The sequence below is a fragment of the Denticeps clupeoides genome, chromosome 11 (assembly GCF_900700375.1).
Source record: "Denticeps clupeoides chromosome 11, fDenClu1.1, whole genome shotgun sequence".
In the NCBI taxonomy this organism is placed as follows: Eukaryota; Metazoa; Chordata; class Actinopteri; order Clupeiformes; family Denticipitidae; genus Denticeps; species Denticeps clupeoides.
In genome coordinates this window covers 3057491-3084413 of record NC_041717.1, presented here as the reverse complement: position 1 = coordinate 3084413, position 26923 = coordinate 3057491, and the positions used below count along the sequence as shown (strand labels likewise).

The 26923-nt window shown below is 44.9% G+C and overlaps 1 protein-coding gene across 1 annotated transcript; it reads right to left on the bottom strand.

Moving 5' to 3' along the window:
• Window positions 1-478: 478 nt before the first annotated feature.
• aacs (acetoacetyl-CoA synthetase) lies at window positions 479-26923 on the bottom strand. Its single transcript, XM_028996119.1, has 18 exons — window positions 26698-26923; window positions 26049-26152; window positions 24968-25088; window positions 23436-23549; window positions 20598-20695; window positions 19733-19847; window positions 19264-19345; window positions 18827-18977; window positions 16693-16773; window positions 16475-16599; window positions 10866-10930; window positions 9421-9543; window positions 5907-6020; window positions 3979-4104; window positions 3705-3774; window positions 3503-3561; window positions 3204-3406; window positions 479-2292 (listed from the first exon to the last, which is right to left on the bottom strand). Exons 1-18 carry the CDS (start codon window positions 26828-26830, stop codon window positions 2155-2157), a joined length of 2022 nt encoding a protein of 673 aa, XP_028851952.1. The 5' UTR covers window positions 26831-26923; the 3' UTR covers window positions 479-2154.

The following is a 26923-nucleotide window of genomic DNA, read 5'->3' as shown; positions in this document are numbered from 1 at the left end:
GGTGCAACGGCAAAAGCATCAGTCGTGCGATAAGGACGGAGCCGCCTGACGACGTACCTGCGCCCACCAAGGCTCACCGTGGCAGAAAATGACCCGGAAAAATCAGTTCAGATCCGTGACAAAACATGACAACTTTATTAAGTTCTTTATTTCATTCGAACAGAACGCACATGTACATATACGGTATACGTTTAATACAGGGAATTTTGGACATGGTCCACACAAAGAGAAATACATCTTTTAAAGGGTCTCCCACATTCCTCAGAGTGCAAAGAAAATGGGTGAAAATATAAGCCAACACGCACGCACGAAGGTTAAAAAAGCCCACGCTACTTTTAGATAGCAGAGGAGCTGAAGATAAACATTTAAATGCTATTTTAGTACATTTTTTTGGAAAAAAAAAACTAAAGAAAAAAAAAAAAAAAAAAAGCATTAAAATGGAAAATTGTCAGGAATGTCGTAGTTAAGGACGTCCCTATTGAAATCTTTCATCTTTTAGCTTGAGTCTCTTTCGCACAACACAGACAAACCCTCGTTTGGTATGTGACGCCGTATAAAATAACAATAAAATGGAAGGAATGTTCTGTAAGACCCAGCGGGCATTTAGGAAACATTATGGTTCGTGTTTCCCTTCCGCTGACAACATTTAGCCAATTTTCGGAACATTCCTCTTCTAGGGAACGACTAGGAAAGCCACAACAGTCCCGTTTTCACTCGTTTCAGGTAACGTGGAAGATATGCTATATGCTAATGCCTCATTAGCGCCATTAAAACTACAATCCTCGGTCAATAACTACAAACCAGTGAAGCTGCAAAAAAAAAAAAAAAGTTCTAATCAGTTGTAACAAAATCTACCGAAATGCAACCAGTGGGCTGCCATGTTTGCGCCATAGAAACGTGGATCGTACGGTGCTGGCGTCGCCAACAGCGGGCCCGCTTAGCAGAGCGATCGCTGAGGCTGCAGAGGTAGCGAGAGATCGGAACCGGGCGCCCCTGACGCACGTGTCGGCCGGTCCAGATACACAACTGTTAAAACTGTTCACCTCAGACACAAGGACCCGTTTAATTATATTCCGGTTTTCCCCCATCAGGTCCCAAAGGGAACTTCCTGTGAAGGCAACAGACAGACAGAAGTGGCTGATTTATGCGATGAATGTTATGGCCATAAATTGCATCAATATGATATCATTTAGAATACCTGGTTCAGAAGGAGTTACGGTACTTGGGAATAGGAAAGATGGGATTTGCTGCTCAAGGCTACAGATATTATGTTGCACAAATCGGTTTACTATACACTTCAAACCTGTTAACTACGTCTCCGCTGACAAATACGCCCAATGGGTTTCTTAATTTGTAACTCCATTGTTCCACTCGTGACTTGCCCACGGTTAAAGAACCCATCTGAAAGGCTCACAGGAAACAATTAACCGAAGGTGTTCTTATAAAAGTGGCCTAACTCATTAAACTGACCTGATAGACCGAGACACCCTGGAACCTCCAAACATCCAGCATGTCGCACAGGCTGTTGTTTGTATTGAACAATGGTCTCGAAAAATGTTACATTTTTCATTTTAACATCCATAAAACCTTAACCACCCATCCAGTTAAATGATGCAGGAGGCCAAAGGGAGCATGAGGTCCAATTTCGGTCCCCAACAGAGCTGCTGATGATAATGCTGTGCGGCAGACGGCAACTCGCTTCCTGTTCTCGAGCCCACAGAAGCCAATATTGCGTCCTCTCATTGTTCTGTGCTGACAAATAAATATCCATCCGAATCTGTCAAAACGCAGACCCCACATAGTACCAGGGTCTATCAGAGGCGACTGTGAAAAGAAAAACATGGGTAAAAATAGACTTCAATAAAATAAGACATCATGGAAAATAAGGGGGGCACTGTAAAATTACATTTCGGTTTGAAGGAATAATGACACCAGAAGGTCCCATGGGGAGGAACCAGCAGGCTGCTGGGATTTAGCAGCTAAAACGTCCCTGGAGACAAGCAGCCAGTGGGATTTTTTTTTTTTTTTTTTGGTGGGGGGGCATCATGAAATTATTAATGTTTTAAAAAAAAAAAAATCATTCCACACACACACACACACAAACACACTTTCCTATTCACAGTCTCAATGATTGTCTTGGTTGTTGTCAGACACCTAGAAGTTCAGGAGCTCAGGCAGGTTTTTGTAGAGGTCCAGGGAGTCCGGGTTTGAGAAGGCACCACGCTGGGTCACCTCTTTACCAGCAATCACCTGCTTCACCGCCACCTCCACCTTCTTCCCGCTGATGGTGTACTGCAGGGAGTCAGAAGGACGGGGGTTAAAGAACAACAGGGGTTTGGTGATCAAATGGGTTCATTGCGGTGAAGGTGAATGGGCGGTGGATGAATCTGGTTAATTAATGGGGTGCAAGAGACCTGCGAGTCTGCTTGCCATGTCATGTAGAACTAAATGTTTAACATTAATGTCATCATCAAGTAACATCAGTTACGTTAGCAACCCGCTCATTCACTGCAATAAGAGCTTCACAATGCCGCGTCATGCCAGTGCTTCATGGTGGGTGTGTCTATCGCACAGAGTGGCAACCAATCGTGACCGCACAGCCAACTTAACTTGGCCAAACTCTGACTGATTGGCTGGCATCAGTGCTTGTTCATTTGCATTCATGCGAGCGACTGGCCAGAGCGTTCACGTGGAAACGGATTTGATGGGCAGGTGCTTGCACCACGCTGGAAAATATATATATATTTTTTTTACTTTCTCCTGCAAGCAACATCATCAAAATGAAGTCAAAGTCGAAGCAGCCCAGTTCTGAAAAAAACAAATTGCCTGTTTGGGGTTTTGCTGTGTTGCTGGGGTGTTTCTATGAAGATGCTTTATTAGAAAATATAACATTGGCAACAGGAGGTTTTCAATTTGATATTTCAGGGGGAAAAGGCTGGTCATCAACCAAGAAGCTTCTGTGATGACTTTTCTGTGATGTGATTTTTCATTTTGTGCCATTTTATTAAAAGGTCAATGTGCGAGATCACATATACATTAGAGTAGCAGTCAGTGGAACATGTAAAAAATTTAAAATAAAGGTATGTATGTGTAGATACTTTGTGACCAATTGAAGTTATGAATATTCAGAACAATGGAGCACTTCAAAAATGGTGGGTGGATGGGCGGGTGAAATGATGAAGGAGTGAATGGAGGAGACTCACCGGGATTTCTTTAGTCTCCAGCAGCAAGGCCGGGACGTGCCGGGCAGACAGAGCCACTCTGATGGCGCCGCGGATTCTTTGCACCAGCTCAGGGCTGAAGTTGTGGTTTGGGGCCATCTTGAGGAACAAAATCACCCTCTCCTCTCCATCACTGTTGTACTGGGGAACACACAGGCTGTCGGACACGTCTTCAAATGCCTCCACTGCGGAACGGACGCAGAAAAGCCTCAAATTTAGAGACAATGTAACCTGCAGGTAGTATACTAGTCAAAACTGGTAGCAAAGGAAGGGAATAGTACCAATATTATATATCTCTGAACTCCCAAATCGAACGCCATTGGGATTTAAAGTGCCATCGCTGAAAAGTAAAAATGGTAAAACAGCATTAAAAAAAGAGACCTAAACCATGTGAGGCATACCAACAGAACAGCAAAGCAGACATTGTATACACACACACACACACACACACACACAACACAGACAGACAGAGGGGAAAAATACCTTCTCCCAAGCATGACTATCCCTCCTGTCTTTGGGTTGATCTTGCAGTAATCACCATGAGCCCAAACACCTGAACAAACAGAGCGGATGCACACATAAACGCGCACGCGTTATTATGTACAGCTTTGTGCACATGGTCGACTTGAGTTTGCACAGACCGCCGTCTCCCCAGAGCTCTTTAGCCCAAAGGCATGTCCACCGAACACTTCCTCAATTAAGAAAAAAAAGCAAACGCTAGTCTCAGTGATTTGGTCGTAAGGCCGGAGGGGTTTACCTGGGAATGTGGAGAAGTAGGCTTTGTGGTACTTGCTGCCATTTTCGTCATTCCAGAAGTGAGTGGGCTGGCAGGGAATGGGTTTCAGACACACCAACTCCCCACTCTCTCCCCAGACTGGCCTTCCTGAAAGGGACACACACACAGAACCGCACATTTACAATGAAGTTTTATTACAGAAAAACTGGATGAATGTGCCCAGCATCATCTTCTCTCCGACAGTTCTCATTTCAGTCACATCTCTGTTGAATGTCCCCTATACTTCCTCAGCAAGAAGCCACTTTGAAATCCAAGTGTTGTAAATATTACATAATGAAACATACATCCAATATCTCTCCGTTCATTATGTCCTCCCCACAGCCAGTTGACAAGGGAAGAGAAAAGAAAGGTGCAAACATTTTATAGCACCGGTTTTGGTTGGCCTTTCACTACACACAGGAATATGAATCTGCAAATCAAAATATCTGCACGCGTCGCCAGTAAACATGGAAGTTGTAACACCGGTCAGATGTCTCGCTCAGTCATGTGTCCATTTTACAGTGAATATAAAATCTTTACACGCCCCTGTTAAAATACCAGGTTTTTGCGGTCCGCAATAAATCATTAGAAACATTTCCTATAACCTGTACAACTCTATTGTAAACCAACTAAATTGGTTACATAATTAACTAAACCAACTTTTAGCTGGGCCTGAGTGCTTTTCTTAGTAAGAAAAGGCTACCGTCCTGCAAGCCTACGCCATAGTACGGATATACAGAGAACGGATTTGCAGATTGGTGTCGCATGTAGTACACGTTCAGCAGCTCCTCCTTCAGTGTTGTCAATTTCCTGGTAACATCATATTTTCTCTACTTTGTGATGACCGTCTTCACTGTGTTCCACGAAAAAAAAAGAAAGAAAGAATTGTCATTGTGAAACACTGCAGCACAGACACGGTGACACAACGAAATGTGTCCTCTGCTTTTAACAAATCACCCTTGGTGAGCAGTGGGGGAGCAGCGTGCGGGGGCGGTGCTTTGCTCAGTGGCACCTTGGTGGATCGGGATTCGAACCGGCAACCTTCTGATTACGGGGTCGCTTCCTTAACCGCTAGGCCACACCGCTGGGTGCTCTCATTGAACGTGCTCTGTAGCAGCAACAGAGTAAATGTCAGTAGAAAACGTATAGGACTGCTGAACTTTATTTGGGGCTAATCACAGACCCTTTAATTAATAGCACTGTGAAGCAAAGAAGACTGAATGCTGTAATTAAATAAAAAAGCGTGTGCACACTTAGGCAACATACTAATTGTACTTTTTTTATGTACTGTAATTTGTACCCTAACAAATTAGTTTTCTTTTCTTTTTTTTTTTTTTATTTAAATGTGGCTCTCTTTTTTTTACATCACAGTAGCAGGGGTGTGTACACAATATACAGACACGAGTTATCACAGACTGAAGGCAGATTAAGTGATGGTGCTCTTGGCTAACATGATGGGTGTGTTCATTCATTCATTCATTTATTTATTTATTTTGCCCACCCCTATGCATTTGACACACCAACACATTTGACCCTTCATAAAGCGTGTGTTTTTCAGCATTGGCTTTAGAAAAAGGCTTTTTAAATGCGGTTTTTGATCGGGTTGAGCTTTCATCCGGTTTATTTTTTCACAGATGTACAAATATAGACACAAAATGACTAGACCGTGAACAAATTCTCCACATGCTCCCCCTGCCAAAAACCTGAGGCTCGTACGATTCCCACCCAGCTCCCATCTAGCCATCCCTGAATCAACAATCAGCAGGCATTACCATATCTGGACACCAAGCCTTTCCAATCAGGTTCAGATGTTCAATCACAATTAAGCCGTGCCCAGATCAGTCCTTGGCACAAGGTGCCGCTGGCAGTGGGAAAGAATATGAAATGGTGCAGCAGAAACGGGGTCTCACCTTCCGTGCTCCAGGCCTCCACGGCCATGCCCAGGTTACGTGCCTGGATCTCTCCTCGGTGGACCGGTATGGTCACGTTCTGACCCATGAAACAGGAGACTATGTCGGTCCCACCTGCGAATTAAGAGAAGCCTAAATCAGCCGGCGGCCGTCAGGGTTTCACGGCTCACATATCGTCTGGAAGCGTGCTCGCACTACGAGGGGCTTGTCAAATCAGGATAAAGCAGGACAGTCGCATCTATGGATATAGCACCCAATCTTTTTCTTTCCAAATCACGAGAGGATCCTGCTGGGGTGTTATGGTTACAGATGACTGCTGGCACAATACAATTTCCATATATACAGTCAGGGATCACTATAAGAGGATGATCATTATAAAAAAAAAAATTTCTTTGTCAGATTACCATCAAACCGACATCTGCAAATGTATTACACAAACATGAAGGGACAGACTGCAATTTTGCTGGATTTCTAGCTGCTGCATTTGTCCTGGCATTGGTCACAACATTTATTTTATTCCAGAGCTTTTTTCAGATTCAGAGTAGAGGACAGCGAGTCTTTTTCCACAACCTCCTAATGATAGTAGCCTATAGTAACACTCGTCCAGCAGACAACAGGCTCACATGTTCAAACCCCACTTACTACCGTTGTGTCCCTGAGTGAGACACTTAACCCTGAGTGACTCCAGGGGGACTGTCCCTGTAACTACTGATTGTAAATCGCTCTGGACAAGGCTGTCTTATAAATGCCATATATGTAAATACAAATTATCTTGAATAATGGTAATGTTGGGACTCTGTGATGGCCAATCTATGTGTGAAAATGATGCCTCATGTCCCCTGAACCATTCTTCTTCTTCTTAAAACGCTAGTGAATCCTCACATTGTCCTCGCAAATTCGCCCAAGCCATCAGGGAGGAAATATGTGTGTCAGTGTGTGTATGTATATAAATGTATTGATAAACATTTATTGATATTAACTTCATCTTGTCCGTACAAATGTTTAGTCTCATTGCACACTTGACATTTCGACTATGCCTAACAAATCTCTGTTTTCTGACCACATTTTCATTCTGCTGAGAGGATGGTTCTCCAATATCATTCCATGTTTTAATAAAGAGGTTGACAAAGATTCCCTTTTGGATTGATCTTAAGCTAAATATCATGTTGCCACCTGAAAAAATATAAAAACCAATGCAGTAACTAATCAAATACTATTTTTTTCCCGTATTTCTATATGTAAAAGGCACAAAATGACCATGGCCATAAGTAATCGCAATGTACATGCTCAGCAGTATCTGGCTTAAGAAAGTGTAAACACACAGCGAGGCGACAGCATAAACTGTACATCATTTCGATCCACTTCACTGTAAACTTATGCCAATTAAGACATCCAGCCAGCCATCGTTTCTATTTAAAAATGATACTCGGGGTTTCAATTGCCCCGTTTCACCCACCTTATCTATCAATTATTTCATCCATCCATCAAAGCCCCCCCATCCATTCCTCCACGTTTCCCAAATATTTCAATTCCTCTATGGCTCTTTTGTAGGAATTAATTGGGTCCATGGGGAGCGGGAGAACTTTTCTCGGCGTTTAGTCAGCCCACGGTTCTGAAGTGGCACAGGGGCCGCCTGCCAGTCAGCATTTGTTTTGGTAGATTCCCCCCCGCCACCGTCACGCTTAGATGTTGTTCAGTTGTTGACATTCCTGACACCCTTTTTCTGTTACCTCCCATTCTAATGAATATTCCGCTTCGCACGGGGAGAAAATCTTTGAACAGCCACCCACCCCCAACCTTTTAAGATGTAGAGAAGGATGGAGTTCCAAAAATAAACCCTCTGAGAGACATCACAGGCGGCGCGGCACATACACAAACACAGACTAAAAAACCTGCCTGCACAGACGAACAAATCCACAGAAACAGCAGCAGCCAGGGAGCGATGAAGACGAGTGGGGAAGAGAAGAAAGAAAGACACAGTATTGTTTGAGAGATGACCAGGTTTACATGGAGTGACAAGAAAGAAAAGAAAGAGAGAAAGAAAGGAGTTTTACTGTTAAAACATTGCAAATAAACTGTTTCAACTGCACATCATCATCTTATATTCCGGTCTTCCGTATTGCCTACACCAGAGAGCAAATGAATAAAAATGTTACGTTTACATTGAAGCCACCTTTATTTTGGCCCAAATAAAATGATCCCACACCATTAAAATGATCCCACATACTACATACATATGATACGAGGGTCTATGTGCCGTTGGTCCCTGTCTACACCCTGTGTTTGTGTGTGTGTGTGTGTGTGTGTGTAAACAGGCTCACATTAACTGGTGTGGCTGGGCATAGTTTCTACTTCAATTCTGGATTCCAGCAAAGCCTTAAACATAATGACCTTGTCCAGACTCTTCCCCGCCTCCTCCAACCTGCTGCCCTTCCAAATAGGCAGCTTAGCCGGACCAGTTTAAAAACGAACTTGATTCCCTGGTAACCGTTTTAATAAATGTCCAGGGGAAAATAAAGTAATCAGTCAGTCTTATTTAGTTTTCTGACATTTAAAAAAGGATCAAATAAAACCAAAATGAAGAAAGAAAGAACCAAGTGGAAGACAATGGACTAAGAACCCACCCAAGAAGCATGGTCTTCAGGTGAGACCTGGCAGGATGGAGGTGTAGGAGAGCAGGGGGACAGATGGTGGTCAGGTGGGGGTATATTAGGAGGAGAGAGTCTGCAGTGAACGTGCTAAGGTGTCCCGCTGGTACGGAGAGGGGACCGGGGGTCCGTCTGGCAGGAACGGCCATGGCTGCATATGCCGGGTCTGACTTCTAGGTCAAGGTCAAAGCTGTCGCCGCCCCATGGCACGTAGCTACCTGTCGACCGGGCAGATTTGTGGAAGATCCTGCGCCAAACGTGGTGGGCACCTCAGAATGACATTCTATTAGAGAGAGTTTTTCCTGCTCTTCAATGAAGGTCTCCTGTCCGTTCCTCAACCTAACATTTCAAACGCTCCCAGTGCCAAGACCTGTCGGTCAAACACCATTACCGTGTCAGAGCCCTCGGTAAACACCGTCTCCAGTGCGCCAGCCACCAAAAACCACAATTTACTGGAGGCTACAGGGCTGAGGAACTAGAGCTAAAAAAAAAATAAAAATAAAAAAGCTTCCTTAACCACAGCTGAAGGTTTTTATTTTATTATTTTTTTCTCTGCATCACTTTTAGAACGGGGCAGCACGACACCCGCTGAGGTAAAGAACCCTGGAAAGCTGAAAGTTGCAAATGAGATGCTACGGCTGCGCTTTTTATCTATTTCCGTATTTATGTGCCTCTCCGCAGAGGTCGCTCTGACCCGACAGGCGGCGGGCGTGGCCGGGCCTCGCGCTCGTACGCGGGAGGCGGGTGAAGAGCTGCCGCAGTGCGCTCTGGGATTGCGGTGGAAGGGCTGACCCGGGAAGGCCTCGTCGATAGATTTATTGGCCGCGGCGGGGTGACGGATGGGGCCCCGCGTGAACCTCGCTCACCTGAGATGGACCCCAGCAGCACGTTGCTCTTGATGCAGCGGTAGACGTAGTCGTAGCTCTGCGGCTTCAGCGGCGAGCCCGTGGACAGGATGGTGTGCAGAGTCTGCAGGTTGTGGGTGTTGGCTGTGTCAGCGTGACCCAAAAAAAAAAAAAAAAAAAAAAAAAAGCACAAAACCGGAGTTAAACAACCAGAAGGGAATATTAGAGCATTAGCGCACTCTGAGGCAGGGACCCAGCCTGCCTGCCTGCCGGGGACGTGCCCTGCGACGCGGGACCCGGCCCACCCCACAGAGCGAGCAGGTGTCTCTCCAAAAAGCCCCGCAGAAGCCCCTCCGGAGGTGCGGGAAGCACCCCCTCCTAAATGTCCAAACCCCCCACATGGAGCATATGCCAGAAAGGCACCCCTTAACCAGCGCTGGTTCTCTTCTACTCTTCCAGCCGTTCCTTCCTTCCGGAAAAAAATCACTTCCACTTCAATAAGGTCACATTTTCATTGAGGGCACAATTTTTTGCTTCGGTTAAGGCATGCTCGTGATGCCCAGACACCCTTCGGCGATGTCCCACAGAAGCCCATGAAGCTAAAACCCAGTGGAATTATACAAATGACATGGTTCTCAGACAGAATAATCCCTGCAACTCACAAATGGCAGAAACGCAAGGGAAGTGTGCTGCTTTTGTGAATATTTTTCCTGTAGTCTTGTTCAGAGCCTAGATGCACCTGTACGGTCGGCCATATTTAAAAAAAAAACAAAAAAAAAAAACAATTTAATAACAATTTTGCACAAGGTTTGTGTTTTACTCCCAGCAGTGTTTATTACAGATCTGCTCAGGTTAATAAGCCACTACTGAGAGCGAACCAAGGGGTGGTCAGAGCAAACCTGCGAGATCCAGGGTCCAATTTTGTCCCAGCTTCTAGGGGACAAAATTGGAAGCTGCTGCCGATTACATTTTTGATAGCGATTTCTCCTTTGGTGGCAGTAAGCATGCAGCGTCGGCTGGTGCCCTTCTACAACACCTCTTACAGCAAATGCTGAGTAGAGACACTAGAATCAACCCTACTGAATCCAGCCATAAAAACTCATCCTTTCGATCGTTGCCACGTACAGAGGAGAAAAAGCCAACCCCATTAGGCTTTTCGTCCCTCCCTCCTCTCGCGTCCTCTGTCCGTCATCCGTGTGCTCGCCATTTAGCAAGTCAAATGGCTGCAGTTCCACAGGGAGCTCAGCGAAGAGCGCGTTGAAATAAACGCAGGCCTTTAATGGCTAACCGGCGTGCTCCGGCGCTGAGGGAGTTCATCACGTACTTCCGCGCTGGAGATCTGAGGCGTCTCCTCCACGCTCATTGCTCTAATGAATGAGGGGAGAGTGGCTGGACAGGAGCGGAGACACGGCGGCCAGCTGACTACTGCGGGCGGAGAATTAAGCAGTGAGGGCGTCGGCGCTCACCTGGCTTCAAGTTCCGTTCCTCCAGGACAGCCAGCCACTTCGCGCCGGTCCCAAAAATTGTGATTCTGGGGACGGATAATACAAAATAACAACATTAAAATGATTATAGATATAATAGATCTTTCCTGTCCAAACCTTGTCTTGGGGCTCATCTATTTGACATCAGAATCATAAAACAAAACACAGATAACCCAGCCCTATATTCAAAGCGCTACAATGGATGTTGCATCCATTGGCATCCTCAAGATTTGCTTAAAATATGAAAATTGCATATTTAATGTTAAGTGCTTTGGCCATTCACTGTTCAGAGAGCAGCAGCTCTGATGGCCGGATCTGGAATTTGTCTCATGTCGTCAAACATTGTCGTTGGTGAACGGTGTTGATGACGTCATTTCAGCAAATGCCCCCTCAACTTCTATTGGCCGTTCACCTCCTCGTCCCGCCTCTCTCCTCCTCATTAGCATTTAAAGGTACAGACACCGAAATGGCTCGTCCTGGGAAATCTCATTGTGGGACTGGATGAAAGTGGCTGTGATTCTGCACCAAGGTTGAATTTCGGAAAGAGACTTCAGATACGGTATTAGGGGACCAACTTTAAAACACATAAAATAAGAAAGAACAGTTAGGTAGTTATCTGAATCTTGAAGAGACGCCAAACACCCTTAAGTTTGTGAGAAACAACTCCTAAACTCCTAACTCCTAAACCAGACCTCCACGGGTTGATACATTTGATTTCCATTGATAAAATTTTCAGCACATTCAAATATATAAAGAACAAAATATTTAAATAGAATATTTAATTAATTCACATTTAGGATGTCTTTGTTGTGTTCCATTTACTTTTTGAGCAGTATGTGTGTGTGTATAATATATATATATTACACACACACACACACACACATACTTGTTTTTTATTTATTCATAAAGCTTATGTTTAAATCCAGAGTAAATAATGTTCTCTAATTAGAGGCTCTGTCTCCTTGGAACGAGACAGGACTAAGGTTTCTTGCTCAGAGGCATGATGGCTGTCGCAGTGGGGTCCGACTTCTAGCTGGCTGGTCGACAGCTGAGTTTGTTGACCACTAGGCTCCCACCACCCCAAAATCTAGATGTCATATTTGACCTCGCGGGTTTTAAAATCAACAGCCGTTTGAGGAAAGAACTCTTAGAGAATAAATAGTCCAGGGCCTGAGGGTTATCATCAAAACAACATCTGCCGACACTGTGGGGACGGACACGTTTCCTGTTGCCCTTGCTCAGATGAGGACAAGTCTCTGGAGGAGGAGGTGAAAAGGCTTTTATGCCGAATGGGATGTACGAATTAAATAAATCACCAACAAATCGAGGGGAAATACAGAAACCTTGATGTTTTACCAGTAATGTTGTCAAAATCTAAAGGACAAAAGCATTAGGACACCTGGCCATCAAACCTACAGACACTTTTATGACATCCCATTTGTTTCTGTGTAGGGTCTTGCCTGTTGTTTCGAAAGGTCATGATTACATAATAAGACCACTTACAGCGACTGTGGAATATCGGTAGAAGCGTTCGAATTTTACCCACCTGTGGCAACGAGTCGGAATTTAACACTTTTGCCCTGACAGGAAGAGTATGTCCATAGAGGGTCAGAGCTAGACATGTTTAAATAGGAGGACAACAAGATTAACATGCTAAACAGAATTCCAACTTGCCTAGGCTGCACGGAAGACGCGGTGAGACAACCCTGCAGACAACCCTGCGCATGGGACGAATGTCACTCATGTCAGTGTCAACGGTGAATGGCAAGGGTGGTAGCGGCCTAGTGCGTAACAGTGTGAGCAAGACACTGTAACTACTGACCGAGTCACTCTGGATAAATGCGGTAAATATAAAATGTAAATTGTTGTGTAAGGAATTGCTCATAGTTGTGAGCAACAACCAGCTGTTAAAGTCACTCCACGTGGTCCCTAGGACAGGTACACATGCAGCACGCAACACAGCACGTCACCCACCGGTGCCTTTCCGCTGCCATGACAACATGGTGGACGCCAGATGGCCCGGGTTTGCACGGTAACTGGCTTTTTTAGGATGTGGGACGGGTGTTGGGCAGGTACTCGGTTCTGTGCCAGCATCAAAAACGTCCCTTTGACAGCACAAAAGGATTTAATTTGGGCTTTGCTCAAAACAGTCTTCTGTAGGTCTTCTACTCAGCAACAGAACACTGGAGAAGAGCTATACCGGGGACGCGGACATGTAACAGGAAGGTTTCCGGTTCGAATGCTGAACCACCAAGGTGCCACTGAGGTCCACTTGATCAAAGTACCGTCCCCACACACTGCTCTCTGGGCGCCTGTCATGGCTGCCCACTGCTCAGTAAGGTGATGGTTAAATACAGAGGACACATTTTGTTGTGGCAACGTGTGCTGTGCTGCAGTGTTTCACAATGACAATCACTTCACTTTAAATGTTAATTAATAAAGTATTTTCTGTTTCCTAGCGAAACCGCTTTCTCGTGGAAGAATATTTTCCTCATCTGATCATGAAGACAGGTGAGCAAATCAAGGAAATATAACTGAAGCTGTTCCACAACAGCCCACATGAAGACTCCTAGCTTAGGAGTCCAGAGATTCAAAGTGAATTCACTTCACTCCATGAAAATGTCATGCTTCCTGGAGGAAAAATATATATTAAAAAAAACATTTAGATTCTAAATGAATCCAAATCTTACCCTTTCCACCAGGAATGATATGTCAAGTCGGGTGTTAAGATGCACTAAAACTGCACAGCAAGTGAGTTCAACCACAGACTCGCAGAGATGGCAGCAGCGGAGCATTAAACGTATTTCCAGCCCAATTAGAAACTGACACCTGCGTTCCACGTGAGACGGAAGGAAAAAATTACGTGTGACGTGAACCCAATAATCCTGCTGATGTGGACGTGTCACAATGTGAACCATCTGGAACTCTGGGGTGAGAAGGGAGAGAAGAGCAATTTCAGGACAAATTTCAGGCAAATATTGGTCTGTCTTGTCATGAAACCTAGAAATACTCTTCCTCGATAAGCAGAGTTCAGCTAATTAAAGCACGTTAAATAAACGGTCCCCTCCTCCGTATAATAAATATTTTATCATCGGTAATGAACATTAAAAGGGGAAAAATCACTGTCTTCCCTTGGTGATTTATAATGGGAGATGTGCATTAAAAATAAGCCCAAGACGTATTAGCATGAGCCACGGCGGAATATAAAAATTGTACCCTCACACATACAGGTACATTGACTCATAATTCTTGCCAATATAATAATTTAAACAATGTTTCATTACTATGGCTTCCATTAGGTAAGTTAATAACTTTTTCTAGCCTTGTCCATTACATTCTCTAAATATAGAGAATATTTAGATATTCTGATAGATTTGTCAGTTTTGATTTTTAACTTAATAAATCTAGTCAACTTTAAGTTGAAATGACAATTACACCAAAACTGTCATTTCTTTTTACATAACATACATAAGTCATTAGACTCTAATACATTAATGAAGCATATAAATATGTGTTACGCCACATGAAGGAGGAGGTAGACACATGCGCACAACATTAACTCAAATATGGCACGAAAGAAAAACAAGCAGCACAACGTCTGAACCTAAACAGTGTGCAAACGGAACAGAAACAGAATAAAAGCTCAACAGGGGAGTGTGGGCCCTTCACCCGTCACAATATGCATGAATTTACAGTTCTTCAAACAGGCTATAATATAAAAAGTAAAATCAGTGTCAGGCTAAACAATGCCATTCTGCTACTGACATGCCAAAAAGTAATATTATAATCTTTTAACCTAAAAATTTAACCATAATTTTACTTTTGATGCTTTTGAAGTACATTTGAAATTAAATACTTTTGTACTTTTACATTTCAGATTTAATGAATGTCATATTTTACCTTACTTTAGTCCAGAAATTATGTTATCTGTAATTTTCATGACATATATACATCTTTTTGTTCTCTAGTTGAAGTCATTGTCTACTTGTCTCTAAATATGCAACAGAACAGGTGACTAACTGAATGTAGAAGAAAGAATCTACTTGTGTTATGTGTTGTATTATATGTAATAGATGTTTCATCTCCCTTTGAAAATGGCTTTTACAGAGAATGAATTAAAGTAAATTAGTAGATATAAAACATGAATATAAGAAGGCCATGATTACAATATCAAAGTGATATTCTTTTTTTTTTATTACTTCATTAACAGCAAAGTTCGAGGGCCCACTGAGGAGATTTAATCAAATCTCATGAGCAGATGTGGAAATGCCAGATAACAGCAGGCTGATCACTCTGACCCAGGCTTTGTTGGCTTTACCTGTTGAAGTTGTCGACTTCAGCCACTGAAAACAAGTGGAAGCTCTCGTCACTACAGCTTGGGCCCAAAAACTGGTTCATCTTCCAGAACACGAGAACCAGGAGGGGCCTGAGAAAATTCATCCCGCGGTGAAACAATGGGGACGTGATGGAGCATGACAGATGGCCGCAGAGCGCCTTTGTGGTTTCGAACTCTTCCCCGAATCCCCAATTCCCTATCTGCATGTTGACTACAAGTGGAGCACAATTGCGTATCGATCCCATTTTTAAAACGCAACACGAATTCATCACGTTGGCCTGAGACAACGGAGACACAAGCGGCAAAAATAAAAAATAAAAAGCCTCTGGACTGGGATTAAACATTCCGAAACCGCGGCCACGTGCATGGTTTATTCATGCCACAACTTTTTCCCCGACCAACAATGGTTCGCAAACATATTACGTTACATATTAATGCAGCGAGAATAACGCGGCGGCGGTGGCTTGGTGGCGAGCAAAAAGTGGTCGGCCCATCAGTCACCGCACTAGGGCATCTGCCAAAGCGGCATCAAAACACGTCTTGTTACACCCCGAACAACCGCCCGCCACTCCCTCTGATGGCTGACTGATGTAGCCATGGCAACGCCCTTCTCTTTGACATTCCTGTCTGGAAATGGTAAAGCACGGGTAAGCAGGAAAGTGCACCAATCGCGAATGGAAACGCTCTCCGTGAACAAAGATGATGGTACTAGCGCGGACAAGGGACGATGGGTAGAAATGTTGAGCCTTTAGAGGACCTGGTGGGGCTGCGGCGGAGGTGGGGGGCGTCTTGAAAAATGAGCGTCTTTGTGCTCGGCCTCCATCGGCTAGAACAGCGTCTCTCTATTTCATCCGCTTTTAAAAAGAGGCTGCGCTGAGGACACAATGTGGAGTGACGAACGCTGCCTCTTCTTGCTGGGGAACACACACACACACACACACACACACACACACACACACACGGTATGTCTCTTGCAAAACTACCTCTGTAGTAGCTCCTTTTTTCATATGTGTCTTTTTGGATCTATAGTATGCAAATGGAGACCCCAGGTCACCATGGCTACAGGTAATCAAGGCATCTCGTTTACACGTCAACTCGGTGTCACTCGCGCAAATGTCACCGCCGATGCCACCGATAGCATGTGTCACCCTCACACTGCAAATGCCACACTAATGGGCCGGAACAGGTCACCTCCGGGTGACCTCCACACACAACCCCGTCAGGCTGAAGGGGACCGTGTCCAGTGATGTCTTACCCCAGCCGGTCGACCAGGTCCCAGAGGACGTTGGGGGTGGGGATGAGGGGCGAGCCGTCGTACAGCACCACGGACGCCCCGACCGCCAGAGACGACACCAGCCAGTTCCACATCATCCAGCCCGTCTGAGGAGCACAGGGGTCCCACCTTTACTCATTTTAATACGATTTAGACAAGCGGGGAGAAGAAGCGACAGAGCTGCAAAAAGGGCGGCGTACCGTGGTGTAGTAGATGATGACATCACCGCTGCACATGTTGCCATGGAGCACATGTTCCTTCAGGTGCTGAATAAGTGTCCCCTGCAGCGCCGAGAGGGACAGGGAGACAGACAGAGGGCTCGTTAGAAGAAGACAGGTGAGTGAGTGCTGCACTAATTAGACCCTTCACGCCGGCATCCAGCGCGAGGAGTCGGGCCGGAGGACCGCGAAGCTGCACCTGACCCCCTCAGATCCTTCCTTCTCCGCTCTGAGCGTGTTCCCGAAGACCGCCGCTCGCGGGGACTCCGGCTAATGTCACTAATGACGGCGCGGGACGCTTATTCAGCAGCGAGTGTTTATTCGGTGGAGATGCGCGGATACGCCGGCCCCTCTGCGGAGAGGTAATTACAAGATGGAGGACAGGAGAGGAAGTCAGCTGCCTCCTTCAGTTTAAATAAAAAAAGAAGAAGAAGAAGAAGGGGGCGGAGGGAAAAATATCCGTTATATCCTTGTATCCGTTTCCTCACTCCACCACGAGTCTAACGAGGTGGCGAACACGAGGCTTTAATTACCGAAGTTGACCAGCTCCAAGCCGGCGAGCAGAACCACCTAATTATCCCTGAGGAGACAGCATCATCAGGACCTCCAGCTCGAAAGCTGACAAGAAAATCTGTACATTAATATACACACACACACATATATAAAACATATACAACAAGCCCTCCCCCAAAACAACACACAGTCACACCAAGACCCTGCGCAGCATCACAGAGACACTACTACATTGCAGCAGTCATGTGACCAGGGGACAACGTCTTTCTGAGCTGCAGCACGGAACAACTCATCAGCCGGCATCTTTACAAAAACAACTGGACTGCAGCAAAAAAAAAAAAAAAGCACCGTCTGGACGGGACAGCTTTTTATTATTAATATGTTACCCACTAGGCTACTACCACCATATATATTATATATCAAATTCAAATTCATTCAAATTTTATTTGTCACATACACAGTCATACACGGTATGATGTGCAGTGAAATGTTTTTTGCGACTGCTACAGACCCCAGTATTGCAAATGTTGCAAGTAAACAATGAACCAATATGCAAATATTGCAAACATAACCAAATATTACACTTTTACGTCTTTAACATAAAATATGTGTAACTGGTAGGGTGAAGGTGTGCAAATGAGTTAGTTTTTTTTTTGTTTTTTTTTTTACAATGTTTAAAGAAAAGAGAAAAAGAGCCATAAAAGAAAAAAAAAAAAAAAAAAGTAAGGTAAAAAGCGTAGAGTCATTTTGTGCAAAGTGGTTTTGTGCAAATATATATTGTGCAAATATATATACACACACACACACACTTACTATCAATGTGTCCCTGAGCAAGACACGTAACCCTGAGTGTCTGCAGGGGGACTGTCCCTGTCACTACTGTTACTTTGGAAAAGGGTGTCTGATAAAGGCCCTAAATGTAAATATATAATGCCATCTGGTGGACGGAGAGGGAAGCGCAGCTTCATCCCCCCGTGAGGATGGGGAAGGAAACTGATGCCCTTCACGGCGTCAGTTTTTTCTTAAAAACACTCCGGGCCCATCACTCCGATGTCACATGGCGTGACAATGACTGCATCAGGCCTGAAGGGAAGAAGGGGAGCAACAGGTTGTATGGGGCGGGGCCAGGTCTACTCCAAAGGGAGTTTTGGACTGCTGCTGAATTCTTTTGGGATCAGAGTCTGCACCAGATGTTACACCGCTTTTTAAATCTAAATCGGTGCTTGTAGTGAGTGCTGGAATGCGTAGAGACAATTCGGTGAAAAATCATGTCTCTGACAGAAGAACTAAACAGTTTTGGGAATCCCATATGCTGTAATGGGGAGCAGTACATCGTGCCACGCTGGGTATGCCTCAACTTATTGTGGACCGCTTCCTTCTGAGGCTGCAAATCTAAGAGCAAATACAGCAGAACAAGGCTGCCCCTAATTCAGAAAGGATCCACATGCGCATCCTATTATTCTGAGGCTGCAAAGAGGTCATTCAATCCCAGCCTATCCCATGATTCACTGCACCGGTGCTCTAATAATCAAGGTAGGAGGTGCTCTAATAATCGGTAGGTTGGACCGCCTCATTTGGCCATGCTCCGAGGCTGCAGGCTTACCCCTGCAGAGTGCACCATACACTTGGGGGCGCCGGTGGTGCCTGAGGAGTACATGATGAAGAGCGGGTGGCAGAAGGGCAGCTGCTCAAACTCCAACTGTGGGTCCTGTCCACCCTCCTTCCCTGTGGCCAAGAAGTCTTCGAGAAAAACACTGACAGGGACAGAGAGAAAGAGGAAAAACTGTTTAATCTACTGGGGTTAGTAGCAGCCTAGTGGGTTAGACATGCGCCTATGAACCAGACGGCCACAAAGTCCCAGGTTCAAACCCCACTTACTACCATATCTACCCTAAGCAAGACACTTAACCCTGAATTTCTCCAGGGGGACTCTCCCAATCACTACTGAGCGCTCTGGATACACATGCTTTGAATTCTACATCAATTTCATGCTCATATCATTCAAAAGAAACATAATTAAGTGTGTTGATCATAACCAACCTGTGTGGTATTCTAGTCAGGTCTGTCTCTTCTTTGGGAAGAACATACGGGATGATGACCACCTTCTGCAGGTCTGGGAGCCCTGACGGTTACAGACAGCACAAAGAGAAGATTTATTAGTAGTTGAGTAATGTGCTGCTGCCTTGGGAGCTTCTTTGTGGTTCTAGTGTGTGTGTGTGTGTGTGTGTGTGTGTGTGTGTGTGTGTGTGTGAGCACTTTTAAATCGGTTAATTAATCGGTGCAGATGACACATAGGGCCACATGGTGGCATGGCAGACAACACCAAGGACTCACACCTTCAAGATTGTGAGTTTAAATCTGGCTGGAACGGCTTCCCCAGGTTCTCTTGCTGCTAGATGGGTCAGTGGCTGTAAACTGGCCAGAGGTGTGAGTGAACTGGTGTGTGATGGGCGGACGGCCGCCCTGGAAGCTGGATTCAGGGAGTGGAGCGAACGCCGACGGGTCTGACCTTTAACCACATTCTGAAGTTTCTCCATGTGGTCATGCTGCTTGCCGTTGTAAACCACCGCAGCCACAGAGAAGATGAGTTTGGGCTGGATTTGAGAGAAGCGGTCCAGAACTCCCTGAAGAAAGAAAAAAAAAAACGTAATGAAAATAAAGAGTTATCACTAAAATAAAAATGAACAAAATAGGCTGCGCTCAGTGGTATTTTGCAAAATGCTAAATTAAATCTTTAACTTAAAAAAAAAAATCAATGATTCAATGTTGTGTGGTAGTGGTAGTAGCCTAGTGGGTAACACACTCGCCTATGAACCGGAAGACCCAGGTTCAAATCCCACTTACTACCATTGTGTCCCTGAGCAAGACACTTATCCCTAAGTTGCTCCAGGGGGGGGGCTGTCCCTGTAACTACTGATTGTAAGTCGCTCTGGATAAGGGCGTCTGATAAAATGCTGTAAATGTAAATGTAAATGTTGTGTTGGTGAGGGACACCCTGTTACCAGGCGGTATGCGTTAATGCTGCACCTCCACCCATTAAATACACACAACCCCCCCACCCCATTGATCACAATAATATTCCAAATATTCTCATAAATCCGTACTGTGCTGTCACAGTAACCGTAATAAGCGCCGTTGACAAGCTGCAGTCCGCCAGTAGGTGGCAGTAATACACCTGAGTGGGTGGAGTAATGGCTGGCTGGTCCAGATCCAGTTAAGAAAGGTCGGTTGGCCTATTTTTGGATGCAGCACCGGCCGCCCGAGGGCACGCTTTTGTGACCGCAGTCATTCATTTGTGCAGAAGGGAAGTGAAGCATCCAGCTTCGTCTGCGCGGGTTTATGAACAGGAGCGCGCTCGGCAGAAACGTCCTTACGTTTACTCCGAAGTCGGGGGACGTGGAGCTCCAGATGGCGCCGATGCTGGCTGCTGCTAGCATGGCCTCCACCGCGTGGATCCCGTTGGGCAGGTACCCTGCAAAAAGAAAGCGGGGGGTTTACTAAAATGGATTTTTGGTGCCTGTGTGTGAGACTTTAGAGGCACTTTAAACAAATCCTCCATGTTGTAAAAGCAGACAAAGACGTGTCGCCTTCACTGTTTGCTGCTTTCATCTTCCAAACCAACAATCAATAGCAACAGCAGGAGTCACACGGCCTTCTCAGACACACACTGGGAAGGGGGGTGAGTGTGTACGGGGTGTGCGCCTGTGCATGTGTGTGTACGTTGTACGTATTCGTGCATTTCTGGCTGTGTGAGCTCAAAACATTGTGCATGACAAAGGCAGATGAGCATGCGTGAACCCCCTTCCCACCCCACACACACACACACACACACACACATGTGCATTCTCAGCCACGACTCAGCAGTGTGGCCTGGTGATCTGGTAATCTCATAACCGGTTCAGGACACAAAGCCACGAAAGGGGGAGGGGTCAGTGTCTAGAAAGTGGGACACACACCTTCAAGGACCTGACGTTCTACCCACCTCCTCCTGCTGGGTGTAGAGGTTTGTCTGTTTGTGCTGCAGTTCCTGATCAACACTGTTCCTAATCAAACAGTCCTAAACACACACACACACACACACACACCCTTCGGCAAGTGCGCACACAACTGACTGCCTATTTATAATTTCACTTTGCTTGAAAAGCATATTTTGTCAATGACGACAGTAAAAATGCTTTACATTCAGGTAAATGTTACTATGATAGATTATTAAAAGAATATGCATAAGTAAAATAATGAGATTGGCTGAAAACCAGGTCATTATTACGTCTCCTTTCTTTTGTACTTTGTGCGAATTTGACAGTTTGAAAAGCCCACAGGCCAGGAGAGATCTGCAAGAAATTAGCCCCGGCATTACTGTAGAAATCTGTATTAGAAAGGCAAAGAAAATCCAATCTGCTGCCAGGAACATAGCGGCAACACAGCAGCTCGCCGTCGGCTGTAAAGCCAGACCGGCCTGATATTTTAACATGGCCGTAAATTCTCAACTACTTTACGGTGACGGCGTGCATTTAATCAAGCGTGGAGACGAGGCCACGGGGCGGCTCTCATCTCCAATACATCCCAATTCCACTTATTTATTCTCTCCATCAGACAATCCCCGACAATCTCATTTCACTAACACACACACACCAATCTATAGTTCATATCATAAATCAACTGATTGGCGGGTCTCGTGGTCTTTTTATACCAAAAACGAGACATTTTCCACTAATCATTAATGCAGGAAAATAGAAATATTGTGCTGATTTTGTAATCACTTATACATTTGGGGAGACATCACAAATATATTTTTACTGCAAAATTATTTAAAAACAATATTCATTTCAAATTGTGTGTGTGTGTATATATATATATATATATATATATATACACACACACACACACACACACACACACACACACACACACAGAGGTTTTAAAAATTTGGTGATTTTGTTTCAATGGCTTAATAAGAACCACTAAAAGATCAGCTGGAGATCCTGTCTGATGTCCTGTAGATCGGCCGATCTGGGAAAGCTGGAGGTCATTCCTGAATTGTCTGTGGCCCTACATGCAGCGCGCTACAGTAGCCCGTCTGTGGAATCTGACCGACGTGTCCCACAGCCGTCAGCCTGTCACTGGTTCACCATTTCTAGTACATTCATTCGCTGCCTAATGGAGCCAGACCTTGTTGGATGCGTGATAATCCACTTCGTCCGGCGCTGGTCTTAATGTTGTTGCAGAAGCACTAAACGGAAAGGTTGTTACGGTGGTTTTCTGCTAATTGCATTATCATAATATTCTACGGCCATGTTCCTCCGTAGTCAGGGTTATGCTGCTTCATTTTTGCTTGAAATTAATAGGTCCTTTCCTGTCTGAAAGACTGAAAATGCGGTGACTGAAAAGGCGGTGCAGCCGGAGCCGCCACTGAGCCGAACCTCGGTGTCTCATGCAGGGACACGGCCCCAATAAAAGGGACCATTCCAGCTCGCTGTGAGTCATGCCAAATGGAAATGGTCCGCCTCGATTAATGTATAACCCTCGAAAGTGGCCCATGGTTCATGGCGGCCAATACCTGGATCCTCATCACTAAGAGAAACGGAGAACTACGCACGGACGTACGCATGTGTGCCTTTTCTTAGGCAAGACAGGATGTGGAATCAGTATCGTGACCATCTCTACACAGCAGCAAAAAACAGGGAAAACCAGAAAGTCACTCAGACCCTGCAGACCTCGATAAAAGACTACAGTTGGTTCCTCTATGGCAGTGGTTCCCAACCTTCTATTCCGCTGAAGCCCAAGACAAGCCAGGACCGTCCTTCCCATGAAAAAACACTTTTATAGAACAAAGTGATTCAACTTTATTAGCAAAAATTAAAAGCAGCTAATTCTAGAGTCTATTTTTATTATTTTTTAAATAAGGCATGGCTGGGCACAGATAGCTGTTTAAAAAAATTTAAAGACACCTAACTCGTTTTGTACAATTTAAAACGTTCCTCCTAAATGACATTAATTACATACACACAACATGTGACTGCTTTTAGTCGGGATCAAACACTTCCAACAAAGCCTTGCATTCATACTCTTATTTCAGATAAGTGCTGGATACGTGTCTTTTCCGTCCATGACAATCTGGAAGTGAGTGGAGAGTCTTGCACACACTCACATCCCTCAGCTTCTGCCCCTCTGACTCATGGGAGATTGAAGGCTTGGAACTGTCAATCACTCACCGACCACCCTGTCTCCCGTCTTCACGCCCATCTTCCTCATCGCAGCTGCAAACTGAGCGACGTCCCTGCGCAGCTCTCCAAATGACACTTTAGTGATCTCCTCCTTACCCTCCACTGAGTGAGAGAGAGAGATAGAGAGAATGTGTATAATGTGTAGAAGGTTAGTTAACAGCATAGATGGATTTCATCAGGAAACATTACGAAATACCATGAAATGTTCAGTATGAAACAAAGCACAGCACTACACATGTGGCTTGATCGATAGTTTAATGTCAATGTGACTCGTGTAAAGTATTGGGTTTAAATAATCCAGAATGACAGTATTTTTTTCTGAGCTGTCAATCATCAGACTGCTCCCATCTTAACCTTGGTTTATAAAAACGGTAGATAGTTTCTCTTCTTCAAGATAGAGACGCCTCCCAGATAACAGTTTTGTCTGTTTATGTATATCCTGAGGACACCTTTGACCTTATTCTGCACTTAGAAACAGTTTGGAAATATGTATACACTGCTTAAGACTGATTTTTTTTTTTTTTTTTTAATACTGTGTAAGCAACATAAAATAGAACTTGTACTAGACATGTAGAGGTGTATGGGGCGCAACCAATCAAATGGTTCAAAGGAGGGCACAGGAAACAGATGAAACAGGAACAGAACAGCTCGCATTCACAAGCAGCGGATGGCGTATTTGTGCAGTGGATGGCGTATTTGTGCAGCGGATGGCGTATTTGTGCAGCGGATGGCGTATTTGTGCAGTGGATGGCGTATTTGTGCAGTGGATGGCGTATTTGTCTTTTTCCTCAAGTTCCGCAGACCTCCACTCCTGAGTGCCTGCGTTTCAGGGACGATCAGCGCAAACATCTCACTCGGTCCCAGCCCGATGGCCATCTGCGCCATGATCAATGGCACTCTCCTAATTAAGAGAACAGAGCGGGGAGAGGGGGAGAGAAGAGAACACTTCCCTCTCCCTTCCATTAAGATATGAGAACCCGCAGAGCGCGGCTGTCCAAACACTGCGCCGGCAAATCAAATTAGAGCCCCGCAAAATTGATTTACCTTTCCGCTAAAGAGGACAGGTTCCACCTCCAGGAAAAATGGTACTCTGGCCAGCGCTGCTATTTCTGAGCGCGCGTTGGTGACGTCTACAAGGTCGACTCAGTAACCATTTATTGGACTGCAATGTTCTCTTAACAGCAAATCTGTTATTTCATTTCACTTTTCCATCCAGGAAGCCTGAATTTCTATATGAATATTTCATTTTGATAACGCAGGATAGAAATGGTCAGAAATTGCAAAAAGTTAACTGCGCATCTATTTATATATAAGTATAGTGCAATATGATACTGACAATATAGTTCTCACTGAAATAATTGTAATCCTAGAAATGTGCACTTACATATATATATATATATGTGTGTGTGTGTGTGTGTTGATATACTGATCAGCAGCAAATACACTGTCGAGGCTAATGCTGAAGGAGGAATGGATTAACACGCACATCTCAACTTTCTATGAAGATCAGTTCAACATACTTGCTGAATAAAGAGCGATTTTGTCCTGGTCCTTATGATTGAGAAGGTTCTCTGCATAATTCAGACGGCTTCCTTTAAACCACTCCGGCACGTCTGATATCTTCTTCGTGGTGTCCACCACCTGCAGGAACACAAAGAACAGAGCACGCAAGATTACATGCACTGGTCTGAGTTTTAATGGGTGGTAGTAGCCTAGTGGGTTAGACAATCACCTATAAACCAGAAGATCACCGTGTCACAGGTCCAAGCCCCACTTACTACCATTGTGTCCCTGAGCAAGACTGAGATTCATTGATTATTTTATTTTTGAACAATGGCACTGCACCGATGCATTAGCCACAGTTTAGAAGGTGTGTCATCGTAAAACCTTATAAACCGCAAATATAGGCACATTGGCAAAAGAAGGAAAAAAAAAAAAAGTAGTAGAGTAGATGAGGTAATGAGGTATCAGATCCTTTGGAAGACTGATTCGAAACACACATGGTCCACCAAGCTGGGTCCTGTTACAACTCATCCAATGGATCAGTCACCTATCCCATAATTCGGATTTTTACAGAATATGGCGCAGCCTTTGCCAGGTGAAGGCATATTCAACACTAGGATCATTCGATTATCTCACTATGCAAATGCTTAAAAATAGAAATGAAGATAAATTTAGTTCACATAATCTCCAAATTGTGGTTTTTGTTTTCAGCACTGGACTAGATATCTCGATATTGTGATGGTGGAGCGACATGCTGCAAGCCTTGGCCAGACAATCTGTTTTAATAAGGCTTGTCCGCGAAGGGGCGTCCCCTGAAGGATCTGCCACCCAAATTGGGACATACGCATTGGCAGTAACTTGCGCTAAAGAAAAGATAAATCCTACCAGGAGAATCTAACAGAAGCCCCCTACACACACTTCTACTATTTTACCTGAAGACACAAACAAACGGCCCACTTTTTTCTCGGCACGTTCCGAAATCTGACGTTGCTATGATGCTTCTGTTCATTTTTGAAACATAAAAAAATGGCCCCATTCCTGCAAACATCCCTGTTCCTGTTAAGGGTGTGCAATAAAAAGCAATAAAAAGTCACTCACCTCCTCGTACATCCTGGAGCCGGCAATCCCACAGAACTGCCAGACCTGCGCCCAGAAGTCGGAGTAACGCCCAACGGACCACTGATACAGGTCGTCGTAGTCGGCTGCAATTAAAATACAGACATACATAATGGACAACATCACCGGCTGTTGCTGGGTGGTAGTAGCATAGTGGGTAACATACTCGCCTATGAACCAGAAGACACAGGTTCAAACCCCACTTACTACCATTGTGTCCCTGAGCAAGACACTTAACCCTGAGTGTCTCCAGGGGGGGACTGTCCCTGTCACTACTGATTGTAAGTCGCTCTGGATAAGGGGTGTCTGATTAATGCCGTATATGTAAAAATCACAAGGACAATGAGATCAAATATATATCCCCTCATCACAGACTTATTTCTGTTTCTATTAGAAACCGTGCAGTTATCATTTACCAACCATGCTGGTTATTTAGGTTATGCAAGCAGTATTGAAAATATGCATTACTGTGTAAAGGTCTATTTCCCACAAAGCGCGCACTTTTCGTGACGTCATTATAACCGATCAGCATGCTTTGCGCTCGTGGGAGTTCGGGTGTCTACGTGGACCGGCGCACGTGAGTGAATGACACCCATTGTGTCCCGTAGCAGGAGGCGCATCAGCGACTCACCCAGATTAAGTCCGAAATCTCGGTTCACCTGAGCCCTGAACCGGTCCATCTGGGTGTTCCTCTTCGAGTCCGGGTACCACAGTACCTTGGACTCCATGATCTCCTCGCTCTTCCCTTCCGTGTCTTTGGACATAGCGGACAGTTCTGCTCAGGCTGAGGGAGCGCGTCTACCGCAGGATACGTCGGTCTAGGACAGCATGGACACTGTCATACTTCCTTACTTCTG